The sequence below is a fragment of the Coturnix japonica genome, chromosome Z, assembly GCF_001577835.2.
Source record: "Coturnix japonica isolate 7356 chromosome Z, Coturnix japonica 2.1, whole genome shotgun sequence".
Lineage (NCBI taxonomy): Eukaryota > Metazoa > Chordata > Aves > Galliformes > Phasianidae > Coturnix > Coturnix japonica.
Window position 1 is genome coordinate 41,395,180 of NC_029547.1, and position 15,781 is coordinate 41,410,960.

At 37.0% G+C, this 15,781-nt stretch overlaps 1 protein-coding gene across 3 annotated transcripts in view; it reads right to left on the reverse strand.

Moving 5' to 3' along the window:
- Positions 1–15,781, reverse strand: part of CAMK4 (calcium/calmodulin dependent protein kinase IV) — a 144,107-nt gene that overhangs the window by 47,132 nt on the left and 81,194 nt on the right. For 2 of the 3 annotated variants that reach the window (XM_032441209.1, XM_015849459.2), the window contains exons 3-5: positions 15,438–15,500; positions 14,624–14,706; positions 3,834–3,906 (exon numbers count right to left, since the gene is read on the reverse strand). The exons of the other annotated variant lie outside the window; for it this stretch is intronic. In XM_032441209.1, the coding sequence (XP_032297100.1) occupies positions 3,834–3,906; positions 14,624–14,706; positions 15,438–15,500 (219 nt within the window). The remainder of the gene's footprint in view (positions 1–3,833; positions 3,907–14,623; positions 14,707–15,437; positions 15,501–15,781) is intronic. 3 annotated transcript variants of the gene reach the window in all.

Genomic DNA, 15,781 nt, shown 5'->3' on the forward strand with positions numbered 1-15,781 from the left:
ATGCCAAAATATCCCCTATTCTATATGGGAATTCTTAAATTTAAGGTTACATTAAGCCCACTGTATCCTATGTAGTTGTATTAGCTTAATGACAAGCCCACAACAGCAACAACAACAAAATAGCAAATACTAACAATGCAGAAAGATATGCAAATCTCATCACATATTCCCATACACATTCCCAAACAAGACAATAAAAGGCCAACAGATTATCCCTCAGAAGACATTTCTGAATAAACACTGCAAGACCATATCACTATGGATCACTAGACCCATCTGCTCCTCTTTGTTCACAAATTACATACCTCTCAGAAAATGGATAGCAGCTCAAGTCTGAATATGCTGAGGAGTTTACAGTACAAAAAAAGAAAGCAGATTTGTCACCTAGATTTTCTAGATCATGTTTTTCCCTGCATGAGTTACCACAAAATGAATACCAAACTTCTCTTCCATATTGATAACTTTTTTCTTTCTTTTTTCCTTTTTCTTTTCTTTCTTTTTTTTTTTTTTTTCCTAAAAAGGAGAACAAATACAAGAGTGCTCATTACATGTTTCCTCAATTACCTCACATGTTGTGCTTTTAAATGCTGATATCTGGAATGCCTCTTCTGAACTCAGTGTTCACCTGCCTTTTCTTACAAAATGTTGCCGGGCAAACTTCCAAAAATGAAGCATGCAGAAGTGCAAATGTTAGATCTGAAAACCAACAACCTCTCTGCTGTTCTTCCAGCTCCTGTTTGGTTTATTTTCAGTGACAAATATGAAATACTGAAACTACACATTCAGAAAAAGAAAGTATCATTTTCTTAAGTTCGATCAGCTACAAAGTAGAATATCATTTACAATGAAAATATTTAACTATCTTCTTCTGTCTGGTATTTCAAAGACCTGTTGAGTTCCTGAACTTCATTAACTTATTTTGAAAGTCAGGCAGTGAGTATCTGGCCTCAGGATATCTGTGTGTACACACTGATGACACAAAATAGAAAAACTGACATCAAATAGGAGTGTAAGAAAACAATTCTGCTAACAACTTACCTACTGACAAGGAGAAAAAAAGGCAAAAGAGAGAGAGTCCTCAAATGCATTCTGTCTCAGGAATGTGATGACGCTGTTCTGAAATGTCAGATGGCAACCAGACCTACTCACCTCTTCAAACAGCACAGCAAAAGAACTAAAATTCAACACTGGTTTGCCCTAATTCTGGAACTGCTTGTTATCTTATGAGTAAAGCCATCTTTTGGCTTTAAGAACAATGGGAGAATAAATGAAAAAGTGAAGTTTGGACAGAAAGAAAGAAAAATTCTTCCCAAATGCCAGCATGGACCTAGAACCCTGGATCACATATGTAACCATCAGTATAAGGAAAAACAGTGGAAAAAAGAAAAATGCACTCCTTGGTATCTAGAAAGTGCTGACAATACAATTTTTTACTATTTCTTCTATTCTTGGGAGAAGAGAGAAATGATATTTTTTATGCTGGTCTGCGACCTGGAAGGTTGGATTTCATCTTCTTTTTGACCTTCTGGCTAACCGCACAATTCTTGGGAGCCCCAGAGATGGACTTTCAGGTTCCCACATACAACAAGAAACAGATAAATCTGGAAGCTTTTTGTTTTGTCTTTGTAATCAACAGTATAATCCCATTTGGTTTAATTATTTAAAAAAGAACTAAGCAAAAATGCCTAGGTGTTTTCCAATTCCCCTAACATTTGATTACATACTTACAAAGTGTCTATAAAAGCCCTTTGTTAAATAAAGAGATAATACCCACTTGTGTCAATAATATACTATGAGAATGGATCCTGTATTACAGCAGTCCTTTACAAGGAATTTCTTAAGGAAGCACACTAGTTTGAGAGAGTTTAGCAACACAAAGGCTGAATGCTTCTCTTGCTAAGAGTAATCTAAAAAAACTCCAGAAGTCAAAATGCTTGACCAGTGTCAGCAGAGTATTAGTTGGCATGGTCTGCTGAAAGGACCATACAATTCTTAGATTTTGAGAATGATTAATAGAAATATTTTCTTTCATTCTGGAAATATTATTCTTCTGCAGTAGTATTTTCCACACAGTTCCTAATAGTAACTTAAGTCCTGCTCATAACAGACATTCTGCCAAGTTTACAGTCCCAATCTAGCATATCCAAGATGCCAAAATCACAGTTTGGGAACCAGAACAGCTTTCACAACTTTGACATGAAAGTTTAGTGTCAGGGTAAAAAGTCCATACAATCCTTCTAGGTAGACATCAAGTACCATCTTCTGTAAAAACCAAAATTAAGCAATTGTATGCTCATGTGAAAGCCAGTTTTTTGGGCCTTGTACATCTCTGTTCCACTAATCCCAACTAAGCTACAACAGTTTATGCAAGAAAAGATCTTATCTGGTTCCTGGCTTTTAAAATAGAGAGTTGTAACATACTCTAAATCATCTTTTATCAAAACATAATCATAATTTTTTACAGAAGAATGTCACATTATGGAGAACTATCCCAAAGGGATTAAAAAAAAAAAAAAAAAAAGGCCTTAGAATATTAATTAAACCCCATTTTAAGAACACAAATGTATTATGCTGTGCATTAACCTTACATATAATTTAGACTGTGCATTAATTTTTCCTCATTATTGGGTACTTTCAATAGAGGACAGTCCTTGCCCTGCTCCTGCCCTGCGTAAAGTTCCTCTGACTGAGAACCTCCTCTGACAGACCATACAGAACCTACCTCACCACTACCAACTCCTCCACTACTAGTCCTTGAGGCTGGTCTCTTCTTTGCATGCCACAGCTTGTCATGATTTTATGATGTTTGGTTATCAGTATTCCACACCATAACATCATGTAGAGCACTGGGAGTTAAAGAGGAGTTAACTGGGAGTTAATGCTCCAGGTCCTGGTACTTTTCTAAGAACAACTACATCCCCCAGAGGATTGCTTGCTGCTCTGTCACCCTTTATGTTCAGTGCAAAAGATAAAAGACCTTTGTAGGTTACCTGATGGCCCTTTCAATTGCCTGGCTCACCTCTGTTGCAGGTGCCATCTTGTCATAGCATTAGAATAAGGCCTTCGGATTTCGAACACTCTCTCATTTAATTCAATTCATTAGCTTCAATTATATTGTATGATATTATAGTGTGCAATCCTGCATTCCAATATCTTACTTAGTAAAATTCTTTCTCTTCAGATTGTTGCCACGGTTTTATTTTTGGGCTCATTTCTCTATCCTTTTCCCCTATTTTTCCCCCTTTCCCCTTTCCGGGGTGTGGATCTGTGGGTTCCTCCACCCTGCTAGTCACAAAACTGTGCTAAACCAGTCCATAAAACACTGACACAGCTGTTTGGTTGGTTTTTTTTGTTTGTTTGTTTGAAGAGTCCCACACTCTAGCAATACACCCGAAGTCACTCACATCCCATCTGAACTGATCACACACTGCTGAGCACATTTATGTTCCAACATCCATGCAGTTGTTTTACTAGTTGACTCCTTGTTGCTAAATACCTGCTGTGGGCTACCTCATGGTGCCTGTAATTTCACACTGAATACAGGGCTAAAATGACACTGAACACCACAGGTTTTTTATGTTGGACAGAACATATACTCCACTGTTAACAGACAATTTAGAACATTAACTGTATTGCTGACTGCCATCTTATGTCACTCCTTGCCCTTCAAAGTGCTACTACCTTATAAAAAGTCAATACAAATTTAATTACAGGAAGGAGGTTATGTGGACATTCTTCAGTGAATTCCCCTGTTTCTTTCATGCTTAGATATTTATTGAGCCATTAGGGGTGAAATATTAGGTGCTGAGCATATAAGGCTACGCAATACTCACTGCAACCGCCTCCAGGATCTGTTTAACAGCATCAGCAGCATCTCGTTCACTGTAATAACCCTTCTCCACAATCCTACAAAAGAAAGCAGTGAGAAAAATTGTGTTCAAGATTATGCATTAAGATAAATTAACTCTGCAGGCAAAACCTTATTTTGCAAAATGAGTGAGGAAACAAATTTAAAAACTCTGAGGAGTCTGGAGTCCTTTCTAAAGCATAGAAAATAGTCCTTCTGCAATTCAGGATATCATTGATTTCAGTTAAATGAGAAGACAGAGTTAAGCTGTCAACTCACTGAGGTGTTAGGCAACATGAGGGCTGCTCCAAAATTAATGTCTCTCATTTTATTATGATGGCCCAACAATATTCCGTTTCACTTTGCTGCCATGACACAGACGGCAGCAGAGGTGCAGTCTGACCAGATGTGTCTGACAAGGAGGTGCAAATGAAGCAAAGGTTTGTCAATGAATTCCTCCACACTGACATTTGCTGAATGCTTATGGATTTTTATTTATTTATTTTATTTATTTATAGTTGTGGTTTTTACCCTACTTATATAATAGGGGTAAAATGAGGTTTATGGTAAAAAAGCATTATGCCATGCCAGTGCCGATCTGGATTGTTTAGAAGAAACACTTGATGTGAAAACGTATTAAATTCAAATTATCCCTTCACATCATGGACTGAATAACTATTACTCTTCCCCCTTCAGCATGAAATCAGGGGCTCTGATGTAAAAAAAATACAGCTTCATTAAAACAGAAACAAAATATTTTTTTTTCTTTTTCTTAATGTAAACAACCTGAATGTTAAAATTATTTTTTTGTCATTTTGTGCAAACGACACAAAATTGAGCCTGTAAATGTTCTGATCATGCATAGTACTTGATGAATTCCATTATACCTGTGAGCTCTGAAGATCCAGAAAATTTCTTTTTTCTCTCTGCCTTTATATCAGTTCAATTGCATTTATATCATACCATCACAAAGGTAAAACAATGCAAAGTTCATGTTGTGACCAATCTAACTCAGATAACTGTATGCTGGTATTGGTAGGATAATGTTTTTATTATTCACACTAGAATACTCAGTGGAGGGAGGGCACAGATGCTGAACATGAAGCATATGTGAATTTATAATTTACAGTAAATGGATGCAGTGAAGTGTGGGCCCATATTTTAGGAGAGTAACACAAGACAACTGTAGAACTAGTATGCAACGCATATGGCTCACCAACTTAGGCTACATGTGAGTAGTATGCACTACCAAGCCAATTATTCCTCATGTCACATGCAGTTAATTTCCTCTTTTAGAATGCTAGCAAACAGTCTTAATAAGAATAAAATCACAACTAATAATTAATGATAATCTAGTAAGTAGGAAGTCTAACCTTCTGTAACAGCAGTAAATGAAATAAGTCATTCATACAAACCATGAACATGTATTTTTACAGGTTCTCTGCTTTAAAACTGAAAACCGGTTCTGAGGCAATAAAGATGAGCACCTAAAGAAGCTTTCTGCAGCTCAGGTCCTGTATTAACACTGGGGGATCATCTACATATCTATTTTCTGCACCTTCCTTGCAATAGTTTACATAAGACAAATGGTAGGTGTGACACTGCTTTATTATCACAACACTCCTACCTGAAGCCAATGAAGCTTCTTTACAAAGATTTTTCAGTTTCAGCTAGCAGATTAACACTGAATCATTGCCCTTTCTTTCCATGAAGGGAAAGATATCTGCAGGTATGTCTTATTCTGTTATTATGGAAATTAAAAAAATATTTATACTTAGCTTACAGAACAATCTTTAAGAAACACTTGGATGAAGAAAAAGTAAACCTTTACTGAGAGGACAGAAAGACAAGAACATTAATGGTAAGGAGCTAATTAAATCCTGCTTTTGATATGTAAATGAGAAGTCAAGTAGGCCAGTGCTTGAGAGAAAAAGTGGGAGGAAAACAGAAGGGAACTGAGAAGAAAGTATACAGAAATGCTATTTCAAGGTCCATGAAAAAATAGGTTGGAAGAATTATAAATTTGGTGGCACAAACATTCTAAAAATTTAAGATAACCCCTCAAATTGATGATGACATTATATAGAAAGAAAAAATATCATACTAATGATAGAATAATCCATATACTCACTGTGCAGAATCACATTTATGTATACACATTTAATGAAATATGTTAATAGTACACAGCCAGACATATTTAACAGAGTACACACTTATACACATCAAGTTGCAGGTCTCCTAAAGGGCCACATGCCTGAATGAATTTTAGATAAATCCTTTTTATGTTGTAAGGAAAAGCACTTCTCAGAGGCCACTCCTCACTGTTTTTCTTTATGGGAGCTGTGGATCCTGGTACCCAGCTACAAAATGTAGGACTGAGCCAAAAAGCTATAGTGGACACTACCATGCAAACCCAAAGGCAAGGACAGGATGAGGCTGGCTTCTGGCCCCCCAGTGAAGTCCTAGCCAGGCATAAATTGGGCTGGGTGTCATTCCTCAGGCAGCACAGACTCGTGGAAACCCCCAGTCTTTCACAGCACCAACTTCTGAAACTTGTGATTCTGAGTACCAGCAGGTGGAAGAAGAAATACTGATGAGGAACCAAACTGTAAAAGAATTGGTTTCTACAACACATACCTGACCCCCAGACTGAAAGTCTCTTCCTGATTGTTTTTCTTAGGAAGAGAAATCCATTTCAAAGAGTATCTCTGCAATTTTGAACAAAATCTGTTTTAGTGACTCTTTGTGACCAAGTAAATCTTAACTACTCTGAAAAACTGACCTTTTCCTCCTCCACTCTCCATACTGACACATTCTCCTATTCTTAGATTTAACTCCCCGCTTCCTTCCTACACAGGACAAACATCCCAACCTCTAGCTGAGTATGAAATATCAGCATAGAAAGTCTTGTTTCCTTCACCTCAGAGTGAAAAGTGCAGTTGATTTTTATGTAAATCAGTCTAAATAGTTGCCATAAAAATTGCAAATTCTAGCCAGTGCCTATGCTACAAATAATGTTTCTTCAAGCAATGAAGTTGCTTCTATTTCAGTATTAAGTAGAAATACATAATTTAGCTTTCAAATGCCTGTAAATACATTTAGTTGACCAAAAGAAAAAAAAAAATCACTTTTACTTTCTATTACTTTACCAGCTTCCAACATTATTTTTCTTTATATCTTGATGCTAAGCTTATATTTGCTTTGTTGATCTTTTTTTCTTTTTTTTTCTTTTTTCTTTTCTTTTTTTTTTTTTTTTAAACACCACAATATCAGAAATAGGTATCACTGTTGTTAGGGCTATTTTCATTTTTTTTCTGGCTGGCTTTTATGTCACACTCCTGTACCATGTTACTGGCGGTCTGCATCCCATTACATCACATACAGTACTAGTGAGATACTTGCTTACATAAATGCAAGATCCATTTAAATGGAAGTATGTGCTGATTTTTTAAACATCTGATTTTATATAATGAATGTTCATTTATCTCCAATTTTCTGGTTGCCATGGAGATTTCCTCTGTACATATTCACTTAATTCTTATGTAAAGATAATTTTAAAATAAAATTAATGTACTTCTACAAGGTAAATTAAGCCTGAAAATTAGTCAGAAACAGCGAAGGAGAATGACATGATTATTCAATAGCAAAAAAGTTTTCTACAACGAGCATCTTCCCAGTGAGTGATTCATAAAATGGCCCATGTCTCTACTGAGATGGTTTTGATTCCTTATTTTTTAGATGCATTTGTTTAGTTAAAAAGCAAAGCTTCCTTTTAAACTATGGGTATATTTTTTTAATAAAGCATTGAAGAACAGTATATACAAATACCATAGCTCAGATTCTCCTTTATTTTATGACTGTTTTCATAATTCATTTCATAATAGCTTTTACCGTTACTAATGACCAAAACTGTCTGTCCCTATTACGAAGAAGGATAAGGAGAAATACAGAAATGGCTTTGAATCTGACTCTGGGTCAACAAAAGAAGTCATTTTCCTTTGGTATCTTGTTCAGAAATGAAATACAGCACTCTAGTTATTTAGAGAAAGTGTTTTCCTTCCATCATTATAATAATGAGAGATAGTTAATAAAAACAATGTGGCATACAGGAGAATTTGGGGGAAGATTTCATATTTATTATAACAGGTACTAATTATTTGTTTTTACAATTTCTACATCCTCATCAGCATTTCTACAGCATCCACAGAACTAAAAAATCCTCTGATCTAAATAAATAATTACACATGAGAAGCTTGGATAAGACTAAATAAATGGCCACATCTTCAAATATAGCCATAATACAGCCATCTGTAGTGAAGTTAGTAGGAGCAGTTCTGCATCCACTATTTTCAAGAGGACAGATTCATCTGTCAATGTCTCCATTTCAGTCAGCACTTTTAATGGCTTTTAATGGCTAAAGAATACTGTCTGTGCTCATGTGAACTACCTGCTCATGACAGCCCTACCTGCCAAAGCCACACAGCTGTGGATGTCATGACATTTTAAGCACACTGTGTTAGAGCTCACTGTGGCTTGTTGTTTACTTCCCAGAAGACCAAAGCAAAACGCCATCAAATTGTGAATCTACATGTGGCATACTTAACATACACTGTGCTTATACCTTGTACCCCCATCTTAATGCATAAGAACACTTGTTGTTACTCAGTTCAGGATTACTCTAGGTTCACTGGCTCCAGTCCATCAGCAACTTTGGCACCTCTAATAGTGCCTGGATGTAATAATACATTCCTTACTCCAGCAGTTACGCTTCAACAGTGACCAGAGAGTTACACTTTCTGGAACAGACTTGCTTTTCAGGTTTTGATGGTAAGATCAATTTACTCATTGTTTAGGACAAGTACTTTAGTGCCCAAATTACTCCAGATAACTGTACTTCCTAAAATGTTTTGTCTTCCCTTTGTACTTCAGTCATAATTAATAATCATTCGCAATTAAAAACAGAACTCACAAATCATTCATATCCTGTTTTATAATTTCAGGAAATGTCTTGAATCAAAGCATGGGAAACACAGGGAACTCTCAAGTCTGTCAGAGACTTCCTGTACATATACAGATACAGGTATAGAGTTAGCTGCAGTTAAATATACATATCTTGTCACCTGCACAGAACCGTCAAAACCTCTGTACTTCAAATGAACTTAAATGCTAGATTTGTTAATAATTGAGGAAATGTTCATATTTAAATTAAGTGGCATCTCTCCTCATTTCTCTAGCATGCAGGTTGTGTTATTATTACTGAGATGAGTCCATGGCAGAAAGAGAACATATTTGCCAGTGATGCTGAAATCGCAAGGAGTCTGTAATGACACTATTTAACAAACTCAGGAGCTTTGCAGGCACCAATTTGCCCTCTCTCCAAAAGGACTGTCCTCTTTCTCAAGTGAGACAGAAGGACAAATTCATCGCAACAATTCCAGCAAAGTTATCTTGAGTAATTGCAAAAGACAAGAGGATAATTTAAATGAAGATGTCTTAGCTGAAGAGGCTTCCACAGTGAAGTTAAGAGCCAGGCATGCTATAATGTTGTATCAGTTCACATTCATTGGCATGAAGCCAACCAGTGCTATAATTGCATCATCATCATAACATGAGTTGTTTATTCGTATATAAAGCTGTAACCGAGTGTCCTCTGATGCCTGATGTTTCATCTGATTCTAAGTGCATGCACTGACCACATCCTAAGTTGTATTTTATATTGTAACCATTTCTCTGTCTCTCTTTTTTTTTCTCTTGTATTGAAGAGAGTATTGGAATCTCCTAGAGTCTGACTGACTTAAAAAGTAATTCTGACAGTGTCAGGTATAAAGGCATTATTACAACTCTTCATGGGAAGGGAACAGTAAATTATATTAGAAAGCCTACAAATAAGCAATAACACACACCTCTTTATTCTGTAAACTACTGTTATTTTAATTACTGCTGCCATAGAAATGACATTAAATGAGCTATTATTATATCAATAAGCACTTTCACCAGAGCCAATTTGTGTGTTTTTCATTCTGCTTTTCAATGAATAGAGTGCATTTGGGTAAGTCAAGGCAGAAAGACTTATTCATTTTTTTTTTTTTTGCTAGCCTTGAGTGAGGGGATACTATCTTGTTCATGTGAAATGCAGTCCAAAGCATGGCTCTGACTCATGTTCAAAAGACAAATAAATACCAGTTAAAGAGACCAGATATCAGAAACAAATGAAAGATGCTAATCTGCCATGGATTTATAAAAGACTCACATTTTTTGTGGAAGATTAAGTCTTTGGTTATTCTTACTTCCCTATGCAGAAAGAAGAAGCTTCAAGAAATTTTGTTCACAAGAAGTGATGATTTCAGCACCTCTTAAAAAGACAGGTTCTTAAGGGGAAAAAAAAGTCTTATTTTTGTTAACTTACACTCCGTACAAGAAGATAATATCAGCTTAAATCTAAATTTCAGAGGAAATAATATTAAATGTGAAATGAAAGCAAGCTGAGAAACCTTTATTCGTATACAGTATTTTTAGACAGTGGTTGGTGTACTTAATAAAATGAAGGAAGAAACAAGAGCCCCTGCAGTCAAGATGACAAAGTACAGACAAGGAGAAAATAAGGACTGTCATAATCACATCAAGCTGAAAAAAGAAAGAAGCTAATGAAAGCTATTGTTATCAGTCTTCATATATTCTGATGAAAATGAAATCAGTCTTGGTTGTTTTGTTGTTTTTTTCTTTTAAATTTAAAATAGATCTTTTTTTCTGAAATTAATATTTGGAAAAGTGATTCTGCTGACAACAAATATCAGTAAAATCTGAATGGAAAAGATCAACTTCAAAAAGAGGCATCTCACAAATGACAGATAACAGACTTCATTGCACTGCAAGATCTGTCACAGTTAAGAGGTAAACTGTTAGAAGCAAAACCAGATCAACAAAGGGACTGAGAATCTGATGAAAGGCAGCAAGGAATAGAAGGAAAAATTGAACTTGAAAGTACAAAGCAATTACATTACATTTAACCAAAGGATGCTGAAGGGACAGAGGGCAAAATAAAGATGCAAGAGAAAAATATAACTGAACCAGCCTTATGGATAATTATCGTTATTCGAAAAAGAGAGATCTGTAATGAAAATTGAATAAATAAGAATCAAAGGGTATAACATAATAAAGGGAGAAGAGTGAGTACGTATGTAATCAAATCTTGGAACAATCTAAAGTTTACTTATTCGTAGAAGAAGTGCATTAAAAATTTATCTTGATTAACAATATGCTTATATAAATAAGTTGTCTAATTTTGAACAGAAAAGCTACATCAGCTTTTATGATACAGTCATTCTACATTCCCTGATGGTCATTGAATTTAATCCTTGTTCTACTGAGATCTTTAACTCATATTAAAATGTTTGATTTCATTTATTTGAGCTCAAATTCAGTCCCATCTATCTGAAAGCACTCAGAGGGTTGATTCCGTCAATTCTTCCTTTAGCCTTCTTCTTTCAAATGGAGAAAAGCTTTCCAATTTAAATCTGCCTTTTAAAAGTATCCACACAGAGTTTTTTATTTTGTACGCACAATATGATGCCATTCAAAAACCTAGTAAAACCAAATTTTTTCTTTCCATCCCTTTAATTCCTCATATAAATGTTGTCTACTGCCTAAACTCTGTGATACTTTTCCTAAGAAGTTTATGTAAGAAGAACATCATGAGAAAGAGATAAAAAATGACATCATCCTGTCATTGTGCTTTATGCCCTGCAATTTCCTATTCACAAGTGGAGTGCAGACAGGTTATTTTTAAGAGAGACCATTCTTGCAGATGGAGAAAGGAGGGCTGAATCTTGGCATGATCACTCTGTCATGCACCTGAATGGTTGTGCTATTTCTCAGTTTCTGTTTCTTTCAGTAAGATCCTTTCTTGGCTGCAGTGAGGACTAGTGTCAGTATCAGGGCTGTGTGACTAAAACAGACTTGCTGTAGGACACATTGGGCTGGAAGACTAAGTAGCATCAAAGTACTCTCCCAAGACTCTGCCACAGAGCCACTGTTTAAAATGTTGATTCAAATATACAGGGATGAAAGAGGAGTGGCAGACAATCTGACAAAGTCATATTTACCAGAACTGGGCTGGAGACTAGAATATCACTTAATTTACACTTACTAGACCTATCTAGACTAGACCCATCTTGTCTTCATCATGGCTTTTGACACGTTTCCCATAATAACCCAACTGATAAGCTTAGGAAATGTGAGCTAGACAAGTGGACAGTGAGGTGGACTGAGAGCTGCATGACTGGCAGAGCACAGAGGGTTGTGATCAGATGTGCAGAGTTTAGTTGGAGTCCTGTAATTAGTGCTGTTCCCAGAGGTTAGCACTGGGTCCAGTCTTGTTTAACTTCTTCATCAGTGACCATGATGAAGGGAGACAGTGCACCCTTAAGTAAGTTTGCTGATGATATAAAGCTAGCGCACCAGAAGGTTGTGCTGCCATTCAGTGAGATCTGGATTGGCTAGAGATTTGTGTGGAACAGAACCTTACAAGGCTCAACAAGAGCAAGTGTGGAGATCTACACTTGGGGACACATCAGTGCAGGTGAGGAGCTGATCTACTAGAAAGGAGTTCTGAAGAGCTCCTGGTGGACAACGGGTTGGCCATGAGGCAGCAGTGTGTCCTTGTGGTCAAGAAGGCCAAAGGTGTCCTGGGTTGTTTTTGTTGTGCTTGAAGGTTGTTTTTTTCTTCCTTATTTCAAATAACTTCTTCTGTTGTAATTTCTCACACAATAATGCCATTAACATATTGCTGGTAATCAGGAGTCTTCCCCTGTACCAATGCAGTCTGGATTAGACCATGACGAATGACAGGGCTGTGTTCCCACCCCTGGGGCAGTTGATTCCAGGTATCCTGCACACCTCTCCAAATAAAAGCAAACTGCCTGCATGCTGTTCCCAGAAGGATTGAGAAAAAAGTATTAGCTATGACTTATCAGGCATACCACTTGGCTGTTTTTGGTGCTAGTTCATACTGAATTTCTAACATGTCTCACACAGCAGTGCTTAGCAGTGGTGTAACTTCAATCAGGTCATCGTAGTTTATTGTCAGCCTTCACTCTCCACTGGACTTTTGCATTGGACATATGAGACAATTGAAGAGTGAGAGAGTCTTTGTTGATTACTCCCTGGTTCTCCAGCTGATGAATCAACTGATGAGTGGGAATCAGTGAGTCTTGGTCATGGGGACTGCTGTAGCAATCTAATGTCAATCTTTTTGTAGCAACAACAGAAGAGTCCTCTGAGAGACCAGGCAAGGTAGACAGCTGCTTAATGTCCTCCATCTCCAAGGCAGCTATACCAAAAGCCCACCAATACCACATAGTCCAACAAATCCAATTATGCCTTTCCTCCACCTGGCTGGAGGCAGGGTGGCTCTAGTTCTGATCATTGTATTTATGAATGAATTATCATATGTGAGAACCAGAAGGCTCACTGTCAACCAGAGAAATAAGATCAGATAATTTACTCTGTCTGAAGAACTGCCATTTTCCTGGAAGAACCCTCTCTTGTGGTTGCTTACTCAGGTACCCATGCCTGTAGGGCTGAGATGGGTTTTTCACACCACTTCCTCACATCCTCTCCATGGTCACAGAGGTAAAACCACAGAATGGTACATGGTGTGTACTCACTATATCTTCTCTATCAAGAAGAGGAACACTTAATTCTAAAGGATAACACTCGTTTGTACAGGTGGAGGAGCCGCTGAACCAGTTTCCATTTCTTTGAGTGGCTGAACCATTTTGCCAGCAGGGAGGAAAATAGACCATCTTTACATCGTCAAAGTAGACTAGTTGCATTATCCACTGTTGGTCTTCCATTATCCTTCCAGTTAATTCCCACCAGGGTGCTGGCACATGATGATGGTGCACTCTGTACCACTTTCCACCACACAGGTCATGCACTTATCATTGTTATCTGTATCTTAGGAGTTGGTATTATCATTCAGATTAATTCCAAACATCATCACTACCGCATCTAGTTCCATTAAGTACAGGATAACTTTCTCCATGGTGGTACATTTCCCAGGATTACATATGAGGTTTTCCTTGAAGGGATATCTTTCCCTCATGGCTGACAAGAGTCACTGCCATAGGGTGAAAGACTGTGTCCCTTTTCCAATTGCTTTGTCAATGCCACTTTCCCTAGAAAGAGATCCCAGCTGCTTGGCTTCACTGCCTGCTAAGTCCAGGCTACTCCTTACACCAACTCAGCAGGGGTGGCAGAGTGCTTGTCTGGACAACAGCCATAATCTTTTCACAAAACTTGCACCTCAGTAAACATTAGAAGTAAGATAGTCTCTGTTTCTTGCTACTCCACTTATCAACTTATTATCTGACGTAATACTGTCCTCCTGGCTGGCTGGTTATCATCTACCATTTTTCATAATGACTTGCCTCCTACTTCTGTCAGCACACACAGACATCACACACCTGCTAAACATTTTCCTTGTACCATATGGGCTCTTCATAATTCACTATCCATTCCTTCCATTCTCAACTCACATAATCCTTAAAAAACAAACAAACAAAAACAAAAAACAAAAAACAAAAACCTGCCCAATACTTACATTTCCAAAAACATTTTTAAACCAGTTCCTGCAGATTTAGTCTCATGTGAAGAAATTGTATGTTGATGAAATAACTCCAGTATTTACTAAGACACAGATTAGGTGCGAAGCTAAAAACAGGACCATAACATCCCAGGAGGAAATACACAGAGTGATATGTAAAGACAGCTTACCTGTCGAATAGTTCTCCACCTGTGACCAATTCTAGAACAAGGCTGATATCTGTAGGGGTCTCAAATATTTCCTTCAGTTTTATCTGGTAAAAGACAATGAAAATCATAGCATTCATTCTTCATATTTTTTATTCTTGTATAGCATATCACAGTGCCAACAGCAAGACACAGACCACAGCCAGTAATGTAGAGGATGATAACAGCTGAAGTTGGTATCTCCTTTACCTTGCAGTCAAGTAAATTACTGTAAACATTCTCTCAGCCTTGTTGGGTTTGGATTTCTTTTACCTTTTTTGTTCGTTTGTTTGTTTGTTTTTAAGAAAGGGGGGAGTGGGATGGGCTAGGGAGAGTGGTTGGCTTACCTTTATCGTTTTAGCATTCCTCTGTGGTGTTTTTTTTTTGTTGTTGTTTTTGTTGTACTCACACCACCATAACCTCTGCGGAATATAGCAGTTTTAGGACCTGCTTTCTTTAATGGTTGTTAAGATCCCTCTGCTGATCTGCTACAGTAAGCTGAATTCCCACTGAAGATCGGCAATGCCAAATTCCTCTTATCCTTTACAGAACTCCTTTTGCACAGTTTCTCACTCAGTTCTGTGAGAATAATTTAGTAACCTCAATAATTTAATTTAAAGTATAATTCAATGGTCTTGCATAATTAATTGCTAATGAAGACATGAGGAGAAACCAAAGTTTTAACTAAGATTCCTGCAAGTCTACATAAATGAACAACAGTAGTCAACGTGGAGTTCTCAGAAAGATTATTATTATACATTTTTTTTGAAAACATGGAGTGAAACGTGACTGAACTTACAATGTTGGGATGTGAAAGGCGAAGAAGGACTCCAATTTCCGTACGAACAATTTTCTTGTCTATCTGGTTAAAAGCAGGGAGAAAAATAGGTAACTCATTGATTTCTTTGTTAAATACAAATAAGTTTATCCTAGGAAACTAAGTATGAACAGAAATTCTAGGTCTCTTGGGAGATAACAATGAGGTGAGATACATAATCCAAGTATACTGCATGGAAGAGTCTGCCTTCAACACAAGACAGATAGTGCAACAGAAAAAACAGCATCTAGCAATATGATAAAAAAAAATCATGTAGAAGTAGACTATGGGAAAGACATATAAGTGAACTCCTAACATTTCTATTT